Source organism: Equus asinus, chromosome X (genome assembly GCF_041296235.1).
Source record: "Equus asinus isolate D_3611 breed Donkey chromosome X, EquAss-T2T_v2, whole genome shotgun sequence".
In the NCBI taxonomy this organism is placed as follows: Eukaryota; Metazoa; Chordata; class Mammalia; order Perissodactyla; family Equidae; genus Equus; species Equus asinus.
Genome location: NC_091820.1, coordinates 48,156,152 through 48,176,751, shown reverse-complemented (window position 1 = coordinate 48,176,751; position 20,600 = coordinate 48,156,152). Strand labels below are relative to the sequence as shown.

The window sequence follows — 20,600 nt, the reverse complement described above, 5'->3', positions numbered from 1 at the left end:
AGCCAATCATGTATTGATTGCCTACTGTGTTTGAGGACCGATCTTAGGCACCGTGGGGAATACTAGAAGGAAAAATACATGGTTATTGCCTTCAAGCATTCTAATATAACAAAGGTAAGAGTTAACTTCTCTTGAGCACTTGTTATAGACATGAAATGTTTTTTTTATCCCCAAAATGTAGAGATGCTCTTACTATCCACATTTCCTGGGGAAATTGTAGTCAAGGAAACAGACTACAAAGCCACCCAGTTTGTAAGTGGGATAGCTGGGGTTGGAGCCCAGGTGGTCTAAGGCAGGCTGTGATAAATGCTCTCATAGAGACACACAGTGCCTAGATGTGTGGTTGGGAGAGTTTGGCTTATTGGGAATCTTTTTTAATACCAGGTTTCGTTTTTCTACTGTTTCACACTAGCTGATTCTCCCACCTGCACACAAAAGCAGGCCTGGGGAAGGTCCCTGGTGAGTAGGAGGTTCTAGACAACTAAGGGCGGCGGAAGTAGACGCTCAAGCCAGCCTAGAGGTGGCCAAGTATGAAAAGGGGAAGGGTGGGGAGAGGCAGGGTTGGGCAACCACTTATGTGTATTCTTGATCAACTTCCTGCCTCTGACCCTGATCAACTCTTTCTAAGCACTGAAAACTCTGTGTAGACAAAGAATCTCTTGACTCTCCTAAAGCAATTGAGTATCTTCAAATGGGACTTTGTCATCATCCAGCTGTTTCAGAGAATCCTAGAGAAAAAAAATGAATCTCTTCCCCTGTCTAGTTTAGCAATTCCACCACTTTACACTTGTATAGTTTCCGAGATACACATTTTCCTTTGGTGCAGGCGGGGGAGGTTCGTTTACCCCACTCTCCATTTGCGGGGAATCTGCTCCTTACACTGGTTGGCTGATGGCTCACAGTCTTATGGCTAGGTAGCAGCTGAACTGGGATTAAAATTCAGGTTTTCTGCCTTCTGGTCCTGGCATTGAGAAGAGAAGGAGAAAATCAGATTTTTTTTTTTCTATCACTTACTCCCCATGTGAACTTGGGCACTAAGAACTTTAATGGTTATCATTTGTTGGACCCTTACTTCATGTCTGGCGTTTGTATGCATCATGCCAATTGATTACCCCAATTAGTTACTCACTCAGTAGTTATTGAATTGAAGTCAGCGGGCTCTGAGCACTTCAAGGGACACACCATTAGTGTTACTGTCTGTGAGAATGTCATAGTCTCCGCAAAGTTAAATCTTCTTAAATTGATTTCAACCTTTTGATTTAATTTAGACAATTTTGAAACAACAAATAAAGCACTTTTACCAAGCCTCAGGGCTGCTGTGTATGATTGTATGGGTTGTCGACTACACAAGGGTGCCTGGTGATGGGGAGTAAAATTAGCCCATACTCTGCTGGCCAAGTTCTATGCTATAGGACTGTCCTTACAGAGGGGGCATCTTGTTCTAATTTGTACAAAGGCACTATATGGGCTAGCACTCACTCTGTTAGATTTGCAGTTTTTCGGTTTTTGTTTGTTCGTTTGTAAATAAAGATAATGCTCAAAACAGAAGCACAAATGCTCCCTTTAAGGAAACATGTATTGATGATTGAAAACTTACCCTCTATAATGTTACATATAGATAGTTTTTGTGCCACTGTGTGTAGGTTTTTTTCCATTGCTGAAAATCACATATTTTCCTTCCCTTCCTCTAATCTATTTGGAGGGGGCAATAAGATATTATTTTTAAGTGAAAAGTACAGGTCCCACATTAGAAATATGCCCAGAATCTCAAAAAAACTAAGAACTTAATTTCTTGCTACTAAATGGTCTGGACTTACATTTCCTCCTCAGGAGAATTGTACGTGGGCAGACCGCACAGAGTTTGATTCAACACAAGCCAGAAATATGTTGGAAAAAGATCGACGAGTGGGGAAAAATAAAGGAATGCCCAATCCCGCAGTTCTCCGGGAACCCTCCTATGGTATGTACAATTCGTTGCTGCTACTATGGTTTCTTTACCGACAATCTTCAAACTGTGTCTAAGAAATACATGCAAATGTCATACGAATGTCATGGAACTGCTAGAATGGTGTAAGTATCTACTTTGCTATACTTATTGTCTGGAATTATTTCTTGAAAAATAAGCTTTCATTCATCTTTTTTGAATGTCTTGATATGAAACTTGGAAAAGCATTGTTTGTTTGTTTTTGCTGAGGAAGATTAGACCTGAGCTAACATCTGTTGCCAATCCTCTTCTCTTTATTTATTTATTTATTTTTCTTGAGGAAGATTAGCCCTGAGCTAACATCTGTGCTGATCTTCCCTCTACTTTATATGTGGGTTGCTGCTACAGCATGGCCAAGGAGTGGTGTAGATCCACGCTTGGGATCCAAACCCGTGAACCCAGGCCACTGAAGGGGAGTGCACCAAACTTAACCACTACGCCATTGGGCTGGCCCCTGGAAAAGCATTGTTTTTGAAATTGCTGTTTGGGTTCAAGAATTTTCAGCTCTTCTCTTCTGGATATGAGGGCCACAATAATACTAGTTAATGATTTTCAGAGGGATTCCATCTGAACTGAGTTGGATAGCTCAGATAATCACTTATAAGGAGCTAGGAGCCTCTTCAGATACCAGGAAGTAAGGCTTTCTATACAGCTCTCACAGCTGAGAAGGAAATTGATGAGGTGATATACAGGGCTCCCTTTAGGCATCGGGAGATACTGTCTATGAGACATTAAGGAGGCTAGACAGCCAGGTTTAGACCAACACTCAATGGCACTGCATGGTAGAGCAGGAGTGTGGCAGGGACGACATGCTGAAAGAGATCCATTTTGTGTACTCTCCATATCTCTGCTACACTGAGTGAGAAGCGGGCCCTGTGGTCTTCACATCTTTTCCGCCATTGGCAAACATTATACTTTGTTGGTTATCATGCTAGCCATTGGTGTAGAACTAGGCAAAAATCAGCATTTGTACAGGACTTCTGAACATGATTATTTTTTTCTTAAGTACAGTATAATATAAAGGCAAATTTCCCATCCCATTTTCTCCTTTCTTTTTTCCTACTCTTCTAATATAGGGGTATTCTTCCTCTAGAAGAGGGTCTTAACATCTCTAAGCATCCTTGCTCATTAATGAAAGTGATTAGATACACCAGTGAACTACTCCCACTACATGCAGTCATCAATAGAAAGGATAAAAAGGGAACTGTATTGTGGTTCCTCTTGTGGGCTAGGGGAAGGCACATTTCTTCGAAGACAGCTGGAGAACTACTACCTTGACAGACATCTACCTCAAATGAACTTCTGGGTTTCTGGGGATCTTAGAGTCAATGTCCAAGACCTGGCTGCATTCAATGGGTCTCTATGGTGGCACCCAGGTAAATAGATGGATGATACCATACTGTTTTAAAAACCTGTCCCATGAAAACAATGGCCAGTAGCAGAACATTTGTAACTTCTGGGGCAGATATTCTTCAACTCTGACTGGAGATAGGGACATTCAGGTGCTTTCAACTTCCAACAATAAGTTTCTAAAAATATAATTTAGTAGAGCCCATTGACTGATGATTGGATAAAGAAGATATGGTATATATATATACAATGGAATACTACTCAGCCATAAAAAAGAACAAATCGTCCCATTTGCAACCACATGGATAGACCTTGAAGGTTTTATGTTAAGTGAAATAAGCCAAACAGAGAAAGACAAACACCATATGATTTCACTCATTTGTGGAAGATAAACACACTTACAGACACAGAGAACAGTTTAGTGGTTACCAGGGCGAAGGGGGGTAGGGGGTGGGCACAAGGGGTGAAGGGACACATTTATATGGTGTCTGACCAATAATAATGTACAAATGAAACTTCACAATGTTATAAACTATTATGACCATAATAAAAAATAATAATTTAATGGAAAGACCATATGTGAGACTATGGGAAGCACTCTGGGATTTTTTTCCTTCTTGGAATCCATTCTGGAATGTCATCTTTTGGATGATATTGCCTTCTAAAATTCTTTCCTTCTTCAGGTATTAAACTAGCAACCTAACTGACTGAGTCCCAGGATGGATCTGTTTGGCCTAAATGTTTTTATATAGCCAATAATGCCACAGGGTAGTTTCCAGTGTTCTAAAACACCACAGATTCTGACAAGAGGGGAATCTAGAGAAATCTGAAATTCTTTTGGTTTGTCCTTATTCAGCAAGTGCATTGCATAGCTCCTAGAACTTAGCAGGATATTGGAGAAACAGCTAAATTCTTGTATGAAATTTCTCGTCTTGCAAAAGATCAAACTTGGACTACATAACTCAGAGAAAGAAATTGCAATGTTGCATTAAAAATATGGTGTTGCTGAAATACTATCCTTTAGACAAATGCTAATTCTGAAACCAACCTTGCTCTGCTGTTGGGTTATTGCAACTGCTGTTGCAACACTTGGAGGAAATCCTATTCTTGTGAGCATTTCCTCTTGGGAAAGTTTCATACTGTAGCTATAGTTCCGCAATGTGGCCAAGGAGAATGCTCATTTTTACTGGCTCAAAAATTTATTCTAATTTTAGATATTTTTCATGCATTCTGTTTTAGAAGAAATTTACTAATCAAATATCAAATATTTAAACAAGCCTACAAAAATTAACTTGACTTTTAAAATGTTTTGTCCCCATGAATCTTTTATTAGCTATCACCCCTTAACACATCCTTTTTTTCTTTTTTGCTCTGATTACAGACTTGGAAATGGATAGTGGGTCCCATGTTCCTGTATCTCTGTGAGAGGTTGGTACGGTTTTGGCGATCTCAACAGAAAGTGGTCATCACCAAGGTATTGGCTGGTTTAGGAATTTCTGATAGTATCTATGTCATGAACAAGTCTACCCAAGTTGTCGATGTCATTGGTCAGGGCTCTGTTTTACTCAGTTTCTTTTGATTACACTTAGGGCGGAGAGAAGACCTACAGTGTATTTCAATGTACTGAGCTTCATGGTCAAGTGGTTTGGCCTTTTAACTGGGGAAACTAGAAGTTAACATTTTCTGTTGAAAAAAAACCCCATGTGTTTTGTGTATGTGAATCTGTGCGTGTGTGTATGTCTGTGTGTGTATGTGTGTAGAGAGAGAGGGGAGGAGCATAGAGCATCCCATTAGTGTAGAGTGGAGAAGCAAAAGAGGTGAGTTCGAAAGGGCAAACAGTGAGCCTTAAAATATTCAAATACCAAAAGAACCAGGGAAGCAAGAGTAGGTGTGATTGACGCTGAGATAGTTTTCTAGTTCCCCTTCACCTCATTGTCTGTGCTTTGTATGTAATCACAGAATATTAGAGTTAAAGTGCCCAAGGCAGCAAGCAAGTTAGTAACTAAACTGCATCTGGAATTGAGTTGCCTGACTCCAAATAGATAGTGGCTTTTCCCCCATGCTTCTATGCTGCTTCTCATCAATTGATCAATATCCAACTAAATAAATAGAAACGGAAACTCCTTGTTATAGTTTTAGGAAAACTATTTTTGTCAAATAAAAATTCATTCAGTTCAATTCAGTTCAAAAAGTATTTGCCAAAAGCCTACTATGGGTTACTTTCGCAAAACACACAAATTCAGGAGCCGGCCCGGTGGGGCAGCGGTTAAGTTCGCACGTTCTGCTTTTCAGCGGCCCGGGGTTCACCAGTTCGGATCCCGAGTGCGGACATGGCAGTGCTTGGCAAAAGCCATGCTGTGGTAGGCGTCCCACATATAAGGTAGAGGAAGATGGGCATGGATGTTAGCTCAGGGCCAGTCTTCCTCAGCAAAAACAGGAGGATTGGCAGCAGTTAGCTCAGGGCTAATCTTCCTCAAAAAAAAAAAAAAAACCCCCACACAAATTCTTCCTGTCCTCAACCCTAGCTTTTCTTTCTTGGTATCTGTGGAGGGTCATAGTAAAGTTAGTACAGCTGGCACTGGAAATCTTGAAATAAATATAGGAAGCTACAACAGTTCTCCTTTTATGATACTTATGTTGTCTTATAGGAAAAATCCCACAGATCAGCAAAAAGAGCTGCCACAAAATTTTCCTTACTAGACAAGAACCTGCTAAAGAGACACGTATTTCCCTTAAACGTATTTCTGAGGTAAACTTGTTTTCTTGTGAAGAAAATATTCATTTTCTTCTCATATCAACACACAGAAGAAACAACGTGTTACCCAAAAGTATTCCAGTTACAATGCTGTCCACTAGTACATTTAATTTAGTTCAATTCCAGTTTTGCTTGTGGCAGCAAAATTGCAATATGGTAAAAATTGTTTTCACGGAACAAAGTCGCAACATGGTAAACATAATTTTCAAAATAGTTTTTATAAATTTTTGTTTTCTGTTTTCAAAATGAAGCTTTACAACTCCTTATTTCAAGGAAGAGGGAAGTTGGGTATGGGTCTATCAAATAAGATATATTTAAATCACAAGTTTTGGAAATGTTTGGCAACCGTTGTTAAAAGAATTTCCCATTCTCCCACTCCTCCTCGCTCACGAAAAGCCCAGCAATATCAGTCAACATTGGGAAGCTGCTACTTTGTTTCTATTGATTTTTCTTTCCTTTGATGTCTCTTGGTTTGTTTTCAGATGTACATGTCTTTCTAGGTGTCTCAGGAATTGTCCAAAAAAAACAGTGCATGAATTTCTATATAACAATAAGAGCTTTTCATTGTGTTCTATTTTCTGTTGATAGACATTGGATTGTGTCTAATTTTTTGCTATTGTGAACAAATCTGTTATGAACATTCGTGTATATGGAGAATGAGGACTGCAATGGGTGGGTAGGGCCTGGCTTTGGGAGAGATGGATGGCGTATTCCCAAGGTAGGGAGAAATGTAGAAACAATGTGTGGAATCAGGCAGGTTCAAGGTGTGACTCAAGACAAAAGCTGACCAGCACAGTTAGGCTTGCCGTGGGGGATGCTGCTGTCTCCTTCTTCTGTCTAGTTGCTAAGGCTCTGGATCATCCCCTGGGGAGACAGGAAGGTTGAGCAGGACACCATCTCTCCTTCTTGTCTCTAGTACCTGCCTTGACTTCTTAGAGAAAAAATATCACAATAAGCTGGTGTCTTACGTTGGACTCCACGGCAAAGACTCTGAGACAGAGAACTGCATGCAGAGGTTTATTGGGGCATGTTCTCAGGAGATGAACTTGTAAAATAAAAGAAAGGCAGGATTGGGGAGAAGAAAAAGCTGACTCTCAATATGGTGGCAACTGCAGCCCCAGCTGATCCCACAGGGAGTGCTGGAGTTGGATGGTCCCTCGGAGTTGTCCCAAATCGAGGAGAGGGGCCAGGCCTTTGGATCCCTGCATCAGCTCATTGCTGGTCATGGGCTGCAGCTGAGGGCAATTCCCAATGAGAGACACATGTGCCAGAGGAACTGCTATGTTGGCCCTGAAGAAGGAACTTGGGTGGGGCATCTTAGCTCAGTCTTTGATCCATATGGACACTGAAAAGGCAAGTATTTGGGGAAAGTGTAGTTTCCAGAGACATGTTTTGTTCCATAGGTGGTCACTCATCCTTTCAAAACCATCGAGCTACAGATGAAGAAAAAGGGATTCAAGATGGAGGTGGGACAATACATTTTTGTCAAGTGCCCCATGGTGTCCAGGCTGGAGTGGCACCCCTTCACACTGACCTCTGCCCCTGAGGAAGACTTCTTTAGCATCCATATCCGCATTGTTGGGGACTGGACAGAGGGACTGTTCAATGCTTGTGGCTGTGATAAGAAGGAGTTTCAAGATGCCTGGAAACTACCTAAGTGAGTATAAAGTGCATATTATGAAGGTGTACAAATTCAGGAAAAATGTCACTAAATAGCTCCTCTTCTCCCATCTCTCACTATACAATCTCCTGAGTCTGACAAAACACACAGGGTCTACAAATATATGTGGCTATCTCTGCGTTCCCCATTTTATATGTGTGGTGTGTTTATGCATATATATACATATAAATCTTATGTGAAATATAAAGTATTTGAATCGAATATTAGTAATGAATACTCCCAAGTTCCTTTAAATATGTAAAGGTCGAGGCCAAGGAATATTAATTTTCCTAACAAACAAAATTACAGTGTATCAAAGATATTCTTAAAATTTAAGTGCCGTACATTATTTGAGGGTCAATGCCATGGATTATTCACTTTGCCTCCTTCTTCCCACGTGCCTAACATGGTGCCAGGCACTCGGGAGAAGCTGAAGGAAAATTTGTTGAATGACTTAATGAATAGACAAGTGAAAAGTGGACCTACTAAATCTATAAGATATTATGATGTAGAAAATTCTCACTTTACTTCAATGTGCAGTGTAAGCAGGAATTTCAAGTGTAGGATGCCCTGGCAAGAGATACAGATGTGTGTGTGTGTGTGTGTGTGAGTGAAGGGGGCTGGCTAGATAAAAAAAAATACCCCTGAGAATTACCAAATGTTTTCAGTTAGCTAAAAATTCCTCTTCTTACTTCCAACTCTAATGTTGACACTAAATTGGTTACTTGAAAGCTGTTTCACAGAAAGAAGCGTCCCATACATACGTTGTTCCAGATTGAAGTGACATATTGCATACCCTCAGTAATAACGTGTGCCCCATCCTACTCTGAAGAGCAAGACGTCTCTGTGACCATCTCCTCCCATGCTTCCCTCCAGGATAGCTGTTGATGGGCCCTTTGGCACAGCCAGTGAAGATGTGTTCAGTTACGAGGTGGTGATGTTAGTGGGAGCCGGGATTGGGGTCACGCCCTTCGCATCCATCCTCAAGTCAGTCTGGTACAAATATTGCAATAATGCCACCAATCTGAGGCTCAGAAAGGTAGGTTCTTCCATTTTTCAGAGGGCTTGGAGCAACCATCACCTTCTGCCAAGTGAAGCTTGAGAGAGCTTTCCGGGCAGAGGCTGGCACAGACCAAGGGAAAGGAAGACAAGTTCTGGGTGGTTCCAGAGAGGCAGGCTTCTCATAAAAGGGCCATTTGATAAGTTAAACGTGCTTCTATATAAGAAGGCCTATTATTGAAAGTAATATACTGTATTTGGATAGTATTACTAGAAATTTGGAAGAAAGTTGAGATAGAGAGAAAGTATTCACAACCCCAATCCAATAGCTATTCTTTGTGTACATTTCTAATGTTATCTACATGTTTACGTATTCTTAGAAAGTTGTAAATATTGAGTATGCATAATTTCATGTCCTGCTTTTTTAAAAAAATTATAGTGCTTTTCAGTGTTGTCACAGGCTCTATAATGATCATTTTCAATGATTCCTTCAGGTGCCATCGAGAAGATATAGAATAACTTTTCTAACATCCTGTGTTAGATATTGAGATGGATTCCATTTCCAGCCCACTCAATACCTTTTTTTTTTTTTGCAGTGGGAGGGCAGGTGACATGTCTGCTCATGTAACTTTCACTTTCTTATGGATATTGCCTCAGAATAAATCCCCAGGGTATTTTTTGTCACATGTCAATTTGGTTTCATTGCCTGATAAAGGACATCTTTAATAAAACTTGAGGCATTCTAATCCTGTAGAGATAACCGCTAATAGGGACATTGAGCTTACCTCGACTGGCAGGGACGCAGTCCTGTGGCAGTCACTGCTAGTCTAGATTCCAGCCGTCTATCTGAGAGGCGGTACAAAGGAAGCCAGGGATTCTGGGAGGCCAAGAGCAGACCCAGAGGGAAAGTGGTGGGCTAATGTTTTTTTCTTAAACCATGTAATTCTGAGGCCAAGCTATTTATTTACTGCCCTGCCAGCGTGAAGGCCAGAGCAAATTCATGCTAACTAACTCATCAAATGTCCGGAGCTTTCTGAAAACCCACGTTCCTAGGCATTCTGAGCAGCAGGAAAAAGTTGAGGAGAGGGTAGAAATCCCTGCGTCAATGCTGCTGGTCTTCCTTCAATCTCATCTGCTTCCCGACCCGTCCCCCTTTCAGATCTACTTCTATTGGCTGTGCCGGGACACACACGCCTTTGAGTGGTTCGCAGACTTGCTGCAGCTGCTGGAGACCCAGATGCAGGAGAGGAACAACGCCGACTTCCTCAGCTACAACATCTACCTCACCGGCTGGGATGAGTCTCAGGTGAGGACAAGATCCCAAACCCCAGGTCCTTCCCATAGTGCCCGGGGCTTTCTGGCTGCCCCTTGGTTATTGTCTCATGCACTGTTTTAACCGAGAACAGCTGATGGATTCAGGTAATCCAGCCCACTCACTCTCCCTCAGTCTCCCCAACATGTTCAGACTGTTGAGCCTGGATTTCAAGTTGGTATCTGTGGGACACATCAAAGCTAAAGAGCCTACAATGAATAAAAGCTGTGACTTTGACCTTGTTAGAGCAATGCTCCCACCAGGGGGTCTCGAACCAGGTGGACAAGATGACCCGCCAGGTTATGGGAAGAAATTATTAGCTTTCTCTCTCTCTCTTTATACACATGCGCACACATACATAGACATATATATCACTTTAATGTTATGTTTACTCATTTTTTATAATATACACAATACAGTTAAGAAGTAGTATTGGGGCTGGCCCAGGGGCGCAGCGGTTAAGTTCGCACTTTCCGCTTCTCGGTGGCCTGGGGTTCACCGGTTCGGATCCCGGGTGCGGACATGGCACCGCTTGGCTTGCCATGCTGTGGTGGGTGTCCCACATAGAAAGGAGAGGAAGATGGGCACGGATGTTAGCTCAGGGCCAGTTTTCCTCAGCAAAAAGAGGAGGATTGGCGGCAGATGTTAGCTCAGGGCTAATCTTCCTCAAAAAAAAAAAAAAGAATTATATGGCGAAAGTGCCTCAATTAAGAAATTCTGAAACAAGTTAATGATTCCTAGGGCGTAACATCTTTCTAAATGGGCCAACATTAATGACTTGGCTTGGAAGCAGCATAAGCTGTCCCCCTGAGTGAGGAGCTAAGGCTCGAGTCTCTGCCTGTTCTGAGCCAGCGTCTCCGCCGGCCATGCCCATACACTGGCTTCTCAGTCTGGACATCTTTCACATGCGCCTTGTGCCTGTGAAAACTGACTTCTTGTTTCGGTTTTGGCGTATTATTTATCATAGCTCCTCCAAGTCTTAGAAGAGTCTTGTTGCAAATGTAGATCCAGGGACATGTGACGATGAAAATTGCTGCTCCAGAAGAAGTGGTTTCAAGATGCCACTTCTGCAATTTTAAAGCAAAACAACAACAAATATTTGATAAAAATGAAACCCAGGAAAAAATCTATAATATATCAATTGCTGTGCAGTTTTGTTATTTAAAAAGCCAGACACAGGGGCTGGCCCAGTGGCGTAATGGTTAAGTTCACACACTCTGCTTCAGTGGCTCGGGGTACGCACATTCAGATCCCGGATGTGGACCTACATGCTGCTCATCAAACCATGCTGTAGTGGCATCCCACATTCAAAGTAGAGGAAGATTGGCACAGATGTTAGCTCAGGGCCAATCTTCCTCACCAAAAAAAAAAAAAAAATCCAGACAGTTTTGTTTTTTTTTTTAAAGATTTTATTATTTCCTTTTTCTCCCCAAAGCCCCCCGGGTACATAGTTGTATATTCTTCGTTGTGGGTTCTTCTAGTTGTGGCATGTGGGACGCTGCCTCAGCGTGGTCTGATGAGCAGTGCCATGTCCACGCCCAGGATTCGAACCAACGAAACACTGGGCTGCCTGCAGCGGAGCGCGCGAACTTAACCACTCGGCCACGGGGCCAGCCCCCAGACAGTTTTTTAAATGGGAAATTTATTTGCATTGAAAAATAGTTTTTGCTTTGCAAAACTGATCCCTACAGGATTATTAAACCAGAGTAACCACCCTTCTTAACCTCATCCATCCCCTGTCCAGTGAATTTAAAACCTGATTTAATTTTTAAATAAGTTTAATTAGCCAATTTTATGAAAAATATCTGTTGTTCAAACTGAGGCCCCCTAGAATGATAGCTAAAAACAACATGTGACTATGTACACACACACACACACACAGACTGGCTTTAGGCTTGGTTTATGTCTCATTATGTTACCAAAATATGAATGCATTTGAGTCTAGGATTGTTTTAATTCTTAGAGATTCTTCCAAAGGAGTGGGAGTATATTAGGATGAGGAGAGAAAGTCGTAGAGCAGATGAGATGTAGAGCAGAGAGAAAAATAGTGAGACAGAGAATTTAAATCCCGCCCGCACTTCAAAACCTAACTCCAGGGGCCCGCCCTGTGGCCAAGCGGTTAAGTCCGTGCACTCCACTGCAGCGGCCCAGGGTCTCACCGGTTAGGATCCTGGGTGCGGACATGGCACTGGCTTGTCAGGCCATGTTGAGTCGGCCTCCCACATGCCACAACTAGAAGGACCCACAACTAAAATATACAACTATGTACTGGGGGGCTTTGGGGAGAAAAAGGGGGAAAAAATAAAATCTTAAGAAAATAAAAGTTTAAAAACCTAACTCCAATGCTGCCACTCTGAAACCTTCTTGTACCTTCCCACCCCACCTTCCTTCTTTGCTCTCATTGAAGTGTTTGTGCCTCTTCCATGGCTCTCATCATACCCTATTCTCCAAATAGGATTATTCATGTTTATACTTCAAGGTCTGCCCTTCTAGTTTGCAAATTGCTTTAAGGTGACCTAGTTTGTTCATTGTTTACTTTGTAGCCTTCAGCCTGGTGCCTTGCCCCAAACATATATATGGTTAGAATGGGCAGCCAGAGCTTGGTTTATGAGATATGTAAATATATCTGTGTGTTTTTTTTATAGCATGTCTTTTTTTTTTCTGAATTCGTGTCCTTTCCTGCAGGCCAGTCACTTTGCTGTGCACCATGACGAGGAGAAAGACGTGATCACAGGCCTGAAACAGAAGACTTTGTATGGACGGCCCAACTGGGATAATGAGTTCAAGACAATTGCGAGTCAACACCCAAAGTAAGGAGACCCCACCAAGGTGTTCTTGAGTCTCATGGTCTACCTAAAGCAGCAGCTCCCAAACATGGCTAAATTTGTATATTCTGGAAGCTAAAATACGTAGATTACTATATTCACACCCAATAGAAGGTTCTAGATATCTGTGACTTTAAGAGGGAGTCTTTAAATCACACCAAAATTACCTGGAGAGTTATAATGTATAAACAAAGATTCCCAGGCCCCCACCTCAGACTTTCTGAACCCTGCCCCTCCCAAATAGGGCCATAACTCAGTTCTTTTCTTTCATCTCCTAAATTTCACTACAGTATCTACTTCTTTTAATTCAAAACGATTTATGCTTCTTATTAAGGAAACACTGTCTCCACTTTCAGTTTTAGCTTTTGAGTCTAAAATCATAAGTTGACAGACATCCCAGAGTCCTTTCTTCCCTCACTAAAGTTTTAGCCATCATGAGACTTTGAGGGGATCCTCCATCTTGCTAGAACGCATGATAAACTCAAGAAATCACCATAAATATACCCTTTAGGCCATTGCTGCTTATATTCTAATGAGCATATGAGTCACTTGGGGATCTTTTTAAAATGCAGATGCTGATTTAGTAGGTCTGGGGTCCTGCCCAAGAATCTGCATTCTTAAAAAGACGACATCTAGGCTTACTGGTCTGGAAGCACACCTTCAGGAACATGGCTTTAGACTCTAGAATGCAGAGAGATGAAGCCACACCAAGCTTTTGGCAGAGTTGGTGTACCTAAAGTGGATTTGTTCCTGGTTTCAACATGCCGGAGAGTGTTTGGGGACACGGACCCCTAAAAGGAAGTAGCCCATGGACTCACAAATTCACCATTTTCTCTGTGGTAGAAGTTTCCATAAACCCTGCTTCAGTGTCATTTTCAAGGGAAGGCAACTGCCTTTTAAAATATCTAACTGCCCCACAAAGAGGACTGAGCCACTCTCCAGCAGGGTAATCTGAACTCATCATTTGTGGAAAGGACAAAGAAGCAGAGACGCCTCTGCCCTGGGGCCTAAAATTGATAGGAAATTCCCCATTGTGCTTTGTAGTCTATCCCATCCCAAAGGCTAAAACTGTCTTTTTTTCTTTCTTTCCCCAAAGTACCAGAATAGGAGTTTTCCTCTGTGGACCTGAAGCCCTGGCTGAAACCCTCAGTAAACAGTGCATCTCCAACTCCGAGGCTGGCCCTCGGGGAGTGCATTTCATTTTCAATAAGGAAAACTTCTAACTGGTCTCTTCCATGAGGAAATAAATGTGGGCTATGCTGCCAAATGCCCAAATAATCCTAGTTGATAATGTAAGTTTCCCCCTTGAAAAAAAAAGGAGAAGAAGAAACTATAATGTGATGGTTTTCCCTGAAAGGAATGTCAAAGATTGTTTGATAGTGATAATTTGCATTTGTTTGGGGCTTTGTCATTTTCAGAGCACTTTCACAAACATTATTTCATTTTTCCCTCATGCCAGAGATGCCAAAGAAAGGTAGGGCAAGGATCCTTGGGTTCAGTTTTTAAGATAAAATGAATGGGGGCTCAAAATGATGAAGTAACTTTCCTTAGATTATGAAACTGAGACGGGATCTAGGCCATCTGACGCCAGGTTTGGTAGTCTTTCCACGATACCAGGCTGCCAGGAAATAAGTTTGTATACTCCCCAAAAGAAGAAGCAAACTAGGGAGTAGCTATTCATTTTCCATTTTGTGTCATCTTTGTTATCATTATTGTCACATCGAAGGAAATTTTCCAAATAGGAGATAATATACGCTGAGTGATTCAACTCTTAATAGTGACAGGATCGACATCAGAGCATACTCTAGTTTACCAAGACAGCAGCCTAACTGCATCAGAGATTATTCTTGCCAAAGAATATTAGGCTGACTGAAATCAATGTGTTACCCAGCATTTACAATGTTGCTTGGCAGAGAGTAAGGATACTCAATGAAAGTTTTTGGAATGAATGAATGAAGAGACATTTAGAACCATGCAATGCCAGGGTAGAATTAATTTAAGGCCTTAAAGAGAAATATCTAAGGAAATAACTTCTGTTACTCTTACAGACCAAAGGAACCCTATTCTTCTGACAGTAGAGAACAGGCTAAAGATAGTAACCAATAGGATGTCCTGGAGGTTCCCTCACATTCTTGTTTGAAGCATGGAGGAAAGGGAGATGGAGGCAGAGAATGGACCTCCTACCATAACTGGCTGGTTCCTCTAGTCCTGCTCCCCGTGCCATGAAAGAAATGCAAACTGATTTACTGCCTGAAAGGGTCTCCTCCAGCCAGCACTTGTGAATTTGAAATTAAGAATTGTGACAAATATGTGTCTGATATGCCCATCTGCTTTAAATAGCATCCACCCCTTGTTCTACTTAAATACACAGAAAATGGATCTTGTTTGTGGGACTAACAGTTGATTGTTATATCATCATCATCATCATGAAATTTACATCCTAGAAACAAAAATCCCCCAGCTTACTGTGTACGCATTGAATTGCCACCCAATGGAATGTTCTCGATCTGCGAGTTCAAGAGAGAGTCTCTAAATCACTGTTAGCGTGACTAGAAACAGTTTTTTTTTCTTAGAACTGCTCTTATTTCTGGGAACTATAAACAGATTTGTTGGCCCCACCCTCTGGAGCCACAGATATTTAGAGCTATTTAAATTTGGTAATGCGGAAGAAAGAGAAGAAAGCAAGGGGGAAGGGCAGAAGACTGGGTTAGGAAAGGGGAAGAAACGGAGAAAGAGAAAAGAAGAGTGAGAGAAAGCAAAAAAGGCAAAAGGAAAGTGTCAAGGAAGGGAGTCACATTGGTCACTTTCGACCCCAGATTTCTTGAAGTTTTGTGTGTATTGAATATAATTGAAGGAGGCATCCACATATTCATTTTATTTTGATTACATATTGGATTGAATCTGAAATTCTAGTCATAAATTTTGATGCTGAGTGGGCATCTTCAGGGGACCGGCATGAAGGAGTAAGAACTCAGTTGTTCCTTTGGGCTCCCAGGATGCCCAGGACATTGACAATTCAGGCTTGCTGCAGGAATGTGGCCTACCCAAAATAGCCCAGGAAGGTTTGCACTTATAGACACTTAGGTCCAGCCTGTTCACACTGCACCTCGAGTATCCGTTCATTCATTCAACAAATTTTTATTGTGCTATTACCATGACTCACGCTCTTTGTTCACAGTTTCAGTTCTTGAGAGCATGGTGTGAGCAAGCGGGGGACCTCAGTTATAAGGAGTCTGAGAATCTTGGTCCTCTCTAACCTATGTGGCCCAAGTAAAACCAACTCCATTTGTTGCTCTGAAAATGTTTCTCCAGGGTTTTCTACCTTTGACATAACATGGTTACCAAAATAGAGAGATTTGCCCTGTGTTATCCTGGTTATGAAAATGTGTAAAATTTTTCATCTTGGGATGAAAAGTGAGTACAAAAGTGCTTGTCATTAGGACAGCTTCCTTCTTCATCCTTCTCCCAAGCCACCAGTCGCCAGCCGCCAGCACAGCTTCCTTAGCATTTAGCATTTAGTAACAGGTACTGAGAGAACGATTAAGCATTGTTTTTAATCTCAAGGCTATGAAGGCTTTTTTTAGTTCTCCTGCTTTTGCAATATTGCGTTTATGAAATTTGAATGCTTGTAGGTGTTGTGTGTGAATAATTTTGGGGGGCCCTGGGAGATAATTCCTAGGAAGAACTATTAAAATTGTGCTCAACTATTAAAATTAATGAACTCTCTCGGTGTCTGTGTTATTGATCTCCATATTAAAGAGTGAATTAAAATAAATAAATAAAGGGTGGATTCAGATAGCGAAGATTCGCTCTGCCCTAGCGGAGTTGTGAGTCTCTGTGTTTTCGCATAAGACATACCAAACACTGCACAGTTTATGGATTGGGAAAGGAAAACTGAGTACTGAGTTCTGTGCTAATGTCCTGGTGGCCCTCACAGCACTGGTATAAGGGACAAGGGAGTGTCACCCCGCATCGTGGACAGAATTTCAAAGGCAATAATAGAAATAGCTAACAACTAGTAAACACCTTCTACTTTGCCAAACATCTTCCATACACTTCAGCTAATCCTTGAGGACACTGCAAGGTAGCCATTTTATCCCAATTTTGTTGATTAAAAAACTGAGGCTAAGAAAGGATAAATGATAGGCACAGACTATCCCTCAGCCACTGGGCGACGGTGTCAACATTAAATCCACATCTTTCTGACAAAAAAGTCCATGTTCTTTATACTACACTAGCAGATTAGACAAGGTATATGTAACCAAGGATCTTTTCAAAGCTCTTGTGCTAGGTACAGATTATGCACTAAGAATAGCTGGATAACAGCAGTGGTATAAACCTCTGGTTTATGCCACCTAAGTATCTTAGTGTCTTAGTTTAGAAACACTGGTTAACTTGATTCATGCTAATTTTTACTTTTATTTTTTTAGTCTTTTTTTATCGAGATATAATTGACAAATAAAATTGTAAGATATTTAAAGCATACAACATGATGATTCACCAAATAATGTTTTTCCATAGAATGACAACTTTCACCTGTATAGCTACAATGCAATGAACCAGTCCAAGAAAGCTAACACTTATACAAAACTATCATTTACTAAATAGTCTGTGTATAGGTAACGTTGTGTCCTTAGTGCATTGCATTAGAAATTAGGTATTGTCGGTTTGTCCTATTATTGGTGATACTGAATTTGATCACCAGATTTCTCTGTTATAAATGTAAAGGTATCATTTTACTTTTGAACTAGTAAGTAACATTTGGGGACTACTTTGTGACTGTATAAATATCTTCTCCAATAACATTTTACCCAGTCGTTTTACCATGCGTTGATGAAATTTCACTGAATCAATTTTTATAACGATGGTTACAAAATATCTGGATTCTTAAACCTCAATAATCTGCCATTTTCTTTTCTTTTTTCCCCAGATTTATTGAGATACAATTGACATATAACATTGTGCATGTTTAGGAGGTATAATGTGTTGATTCGATACATTTATATACTGCAAAATGATTGCCAGCATAGCATTAGCAAACACCTCTATCCCATCCATAATTACCATTGTTTTTTTGTGGTGAGAACATTTTAAGATTTATCCTCTTAGCAACATTCAAGTATCTAATACAGTATTATTAGCTATAATCACCATGCTGTACCTTAGATCCCCAAAACGTGTTCACCTAATAACTGGAAGTTTATACCCTCTGACCAATATCTCATTTCCGCCACCTCCCAGCCCCTGGTAACCACCATTCTGCTCTCCGTTTCTCTGAGTTTGGCTTTTCTAGATTCCGCATGTAAGTGAGATCAAATGGTATTTGTCTCTCTCTGGATATTTCACTTAGCATAATGCCCTCAAGCTTCATCCAAGTTGTCACAAATGGCAAAATTTCCTTCTTTCTCATGGCTGAATAATATTCCATTATATATATATACTACATCTTCTTTATCAGTTCATCCATTGATGGACACCTAGGTTGTTTCCACACCTAGGGTATTGTGAATAATGCTGCAGTGAACATGAAGTGCCGATATCTCTACAAGATACTGGTTTCAATTTTTTGGATATATACCCAGAAGTGGGATTGCTGGATCATGTGGTAGTTCTATTTTTAATTTTCTGAGGAACCTCCATACTATTTTCCATAGCGGCTGCACCAACTTACATTCCCACCAACAGTGCACAAGAGTTCCCTTTTCTCCACATCCTCATCAAAGCTTGTTAACTCTTGTCTTTTTGGTGATAATGTAGGGGAGGAAGAAATTTTTATCTACCCTTCTAGGTACTTCTGTATGGTCTAAGAATTAAATTGATATGAGACAGAATAACAGGAGAAAATCAAACAAGTTTAATAACACGAATACTTGGGAGAAACCCAGGAAAACTGAGTAACTCACCAAAATGGCTGAAACCACCACCTTAAATACCATCTTCAGCTAGAGACAAAGAAGGATGTTGGGGGTAGTGGTTTGGGACTTCAAAGGGGAGGAAGGCAATTCACACGGAGATAGACAAGCAAATGTCTGGTAAACAAGTGTTCATCATGCCTTGCAGAGACAATGGGACATGAAGAGGACTTTGATCAAATGGGCTTTGCTAGGTTCCTCCCTACTACACCACTTCATATTATACTGTAGTTATCTGTGGTGATAGCTCCTTCCTGGAACAGGCCTTCTATCTTAAATTCTTTTAGGCAGTTAGGGAGATGGTCAAAGTTTCTTCCTGAGTCGTTTGTTCTTAAAAATAATCAAACTAAAGAGACACATTTTGGGGTGGCAAATTCTGCTCCTGTAAAGTAGCCATTCTAACAGGTATGAGTTGATATCTCATTGTGGTGTTTTTGATTTTTTGCTTGAGGATGATTGGCCCTGACCTAACATCCATGCCGGTCTTCCTCTATTTTACATGAGGGATGGCTGATGAGTGGAGTAGGTCCACGCTGGGATCCAAACCCACAAACCCAGGCCGCCAAAGCAGAGTGTGCAAAACTTTAACCACTCAGCCATGGGGCCAGCCCCTCATTGTGGTTTTGATTTGCATTTCCCTAATGATTAGTGATATTGAATGTCTTTTCAAGTACCTGTTGGCAGTTTGTATGTCTTCTTCCTAAAACTGTCTGTTTAGTTAATCTGCCCATTTTTAAATTGGATTGTTTTTTTGCTATTGAGTTCTTTATATATTTTGGATATTGACCTCTTATCCAATGTATGATTTACAAATATTCTCTCCCATTCAGCAGGTTGCCTTTTCATTTTTTTAACTGTTTCTTTTGCTGTGCAGAAGCTTTTTAGTTTGATGTAGTCCTACTTACCGATTTTTGCTTTTGTCGCTTGTAGTTTCTGTGTCATATCTGTGAAATCACTGTGAAGACGAATATCAAGGAGATTTTTCCCTATGTTTTCTTCTAGGAGTTTTATGGTTTCAGGTCTTAAGTTTAAGTCTATAATCCATTTCAAGTTCGTTTTTGTGAGTGGTGTAAGATAGGGGTCCAATTTCATTCTTCTGCATGTAGTTATCCAGTTTTCCCAGCACCATTTATTGAAGAGACTATCCTTTCTCTTATTGAGTATTCTCGGCTCTCTTGTCAAATATTAGTTGACTGTATATATGAGGGTTTATCTCCGGGCTCTCAATTCTGTTCTGTTGGTCTATGTGTCTGTTTTTATGCCATTACCATACTGTTTTGACTACTGTGGCTTTGTAGTATACTTTGAAATCAAGAAGCGTGATGCCTCTGGCTTTATTCTCTTTTCTCAAGATTTTTTTGGCTATTTGATGTCTTTTGTGGCTCCAAACAAATTTTAGGATTGATTTTTGTGAAAAATGCCGTTGGAATTTTGATAAGGATTGCATTGAATCTATAGATGGCTTTGGGTAATATGTACATTTTAACAATATTAATTATTCTGATCCATGAACATGGGATAGCTTTCCATTTGTTTTTGTTTTGAATTTCTTTCATCAAAGTATTGCAGTTTTCAGTGTACAGATCTTTCACATCCTTGGTTAAATTTATTCCTAGGTATTTTACTGTTTTTGATGCTATTGTGAATGGGATTGTTTTATTTCTTTTTCAGATGTTTTGTTGTTAATATATGGAAACACAACTGTTTTCTGCATGATGATTTTGTATCCTGCAACTTTACTGAATTCATTGATTAGTTCTAGCAGTTTTTTGGTGGAGTCTTGAGGATTCTTTCTATGTAAAA

At 40.7% G+C, this 20,600-nt stretch overlaps 1 protein-coding gene across 1 annotated transcript in view; it reads left to right on the top strand.

Moving 5' to 3' along the window:
• The window catches only part of CYBB (cytochrome b-245 beta chain), a 33,321-nt gene extending 16,710 nt beyond the window's left edge, over positions 1-16,611 (top strand). Inside the window, exons 7-13 of the mRNA XM_014831773.3 lie at positions 1,831-1,960; positions 4,716-4,808; positions 7,493-7,746; positions 8,626-8,788; positions 9,908-10,054; positions 12,746-12,870; positions 13,982-16,611. Of these exons, the coding sequence (XP_014687259.1) occupies positions 1,831-1,960; positions 4,716-4,808; positions 7,493-7,746; positions 8,626-8,788; positions 9,908-10,054; positions 12,746-12,870; positions 13,982-14,108 (1,039 nt within the window). The 3' untranslated portion in view covers positions 14,109-16,611. The remainder of the gene's footprint in view (positions 1-1,830; positions 1,961-4,715; positions 4,809-7,492; positions 7,747-8,625; positions 8,789-9,907; positions 10,055-12,745; positions 12,871-13,981) is intronic.
• Positions 16,612-20,600: the final 3,989 nt, after the last annotated feature.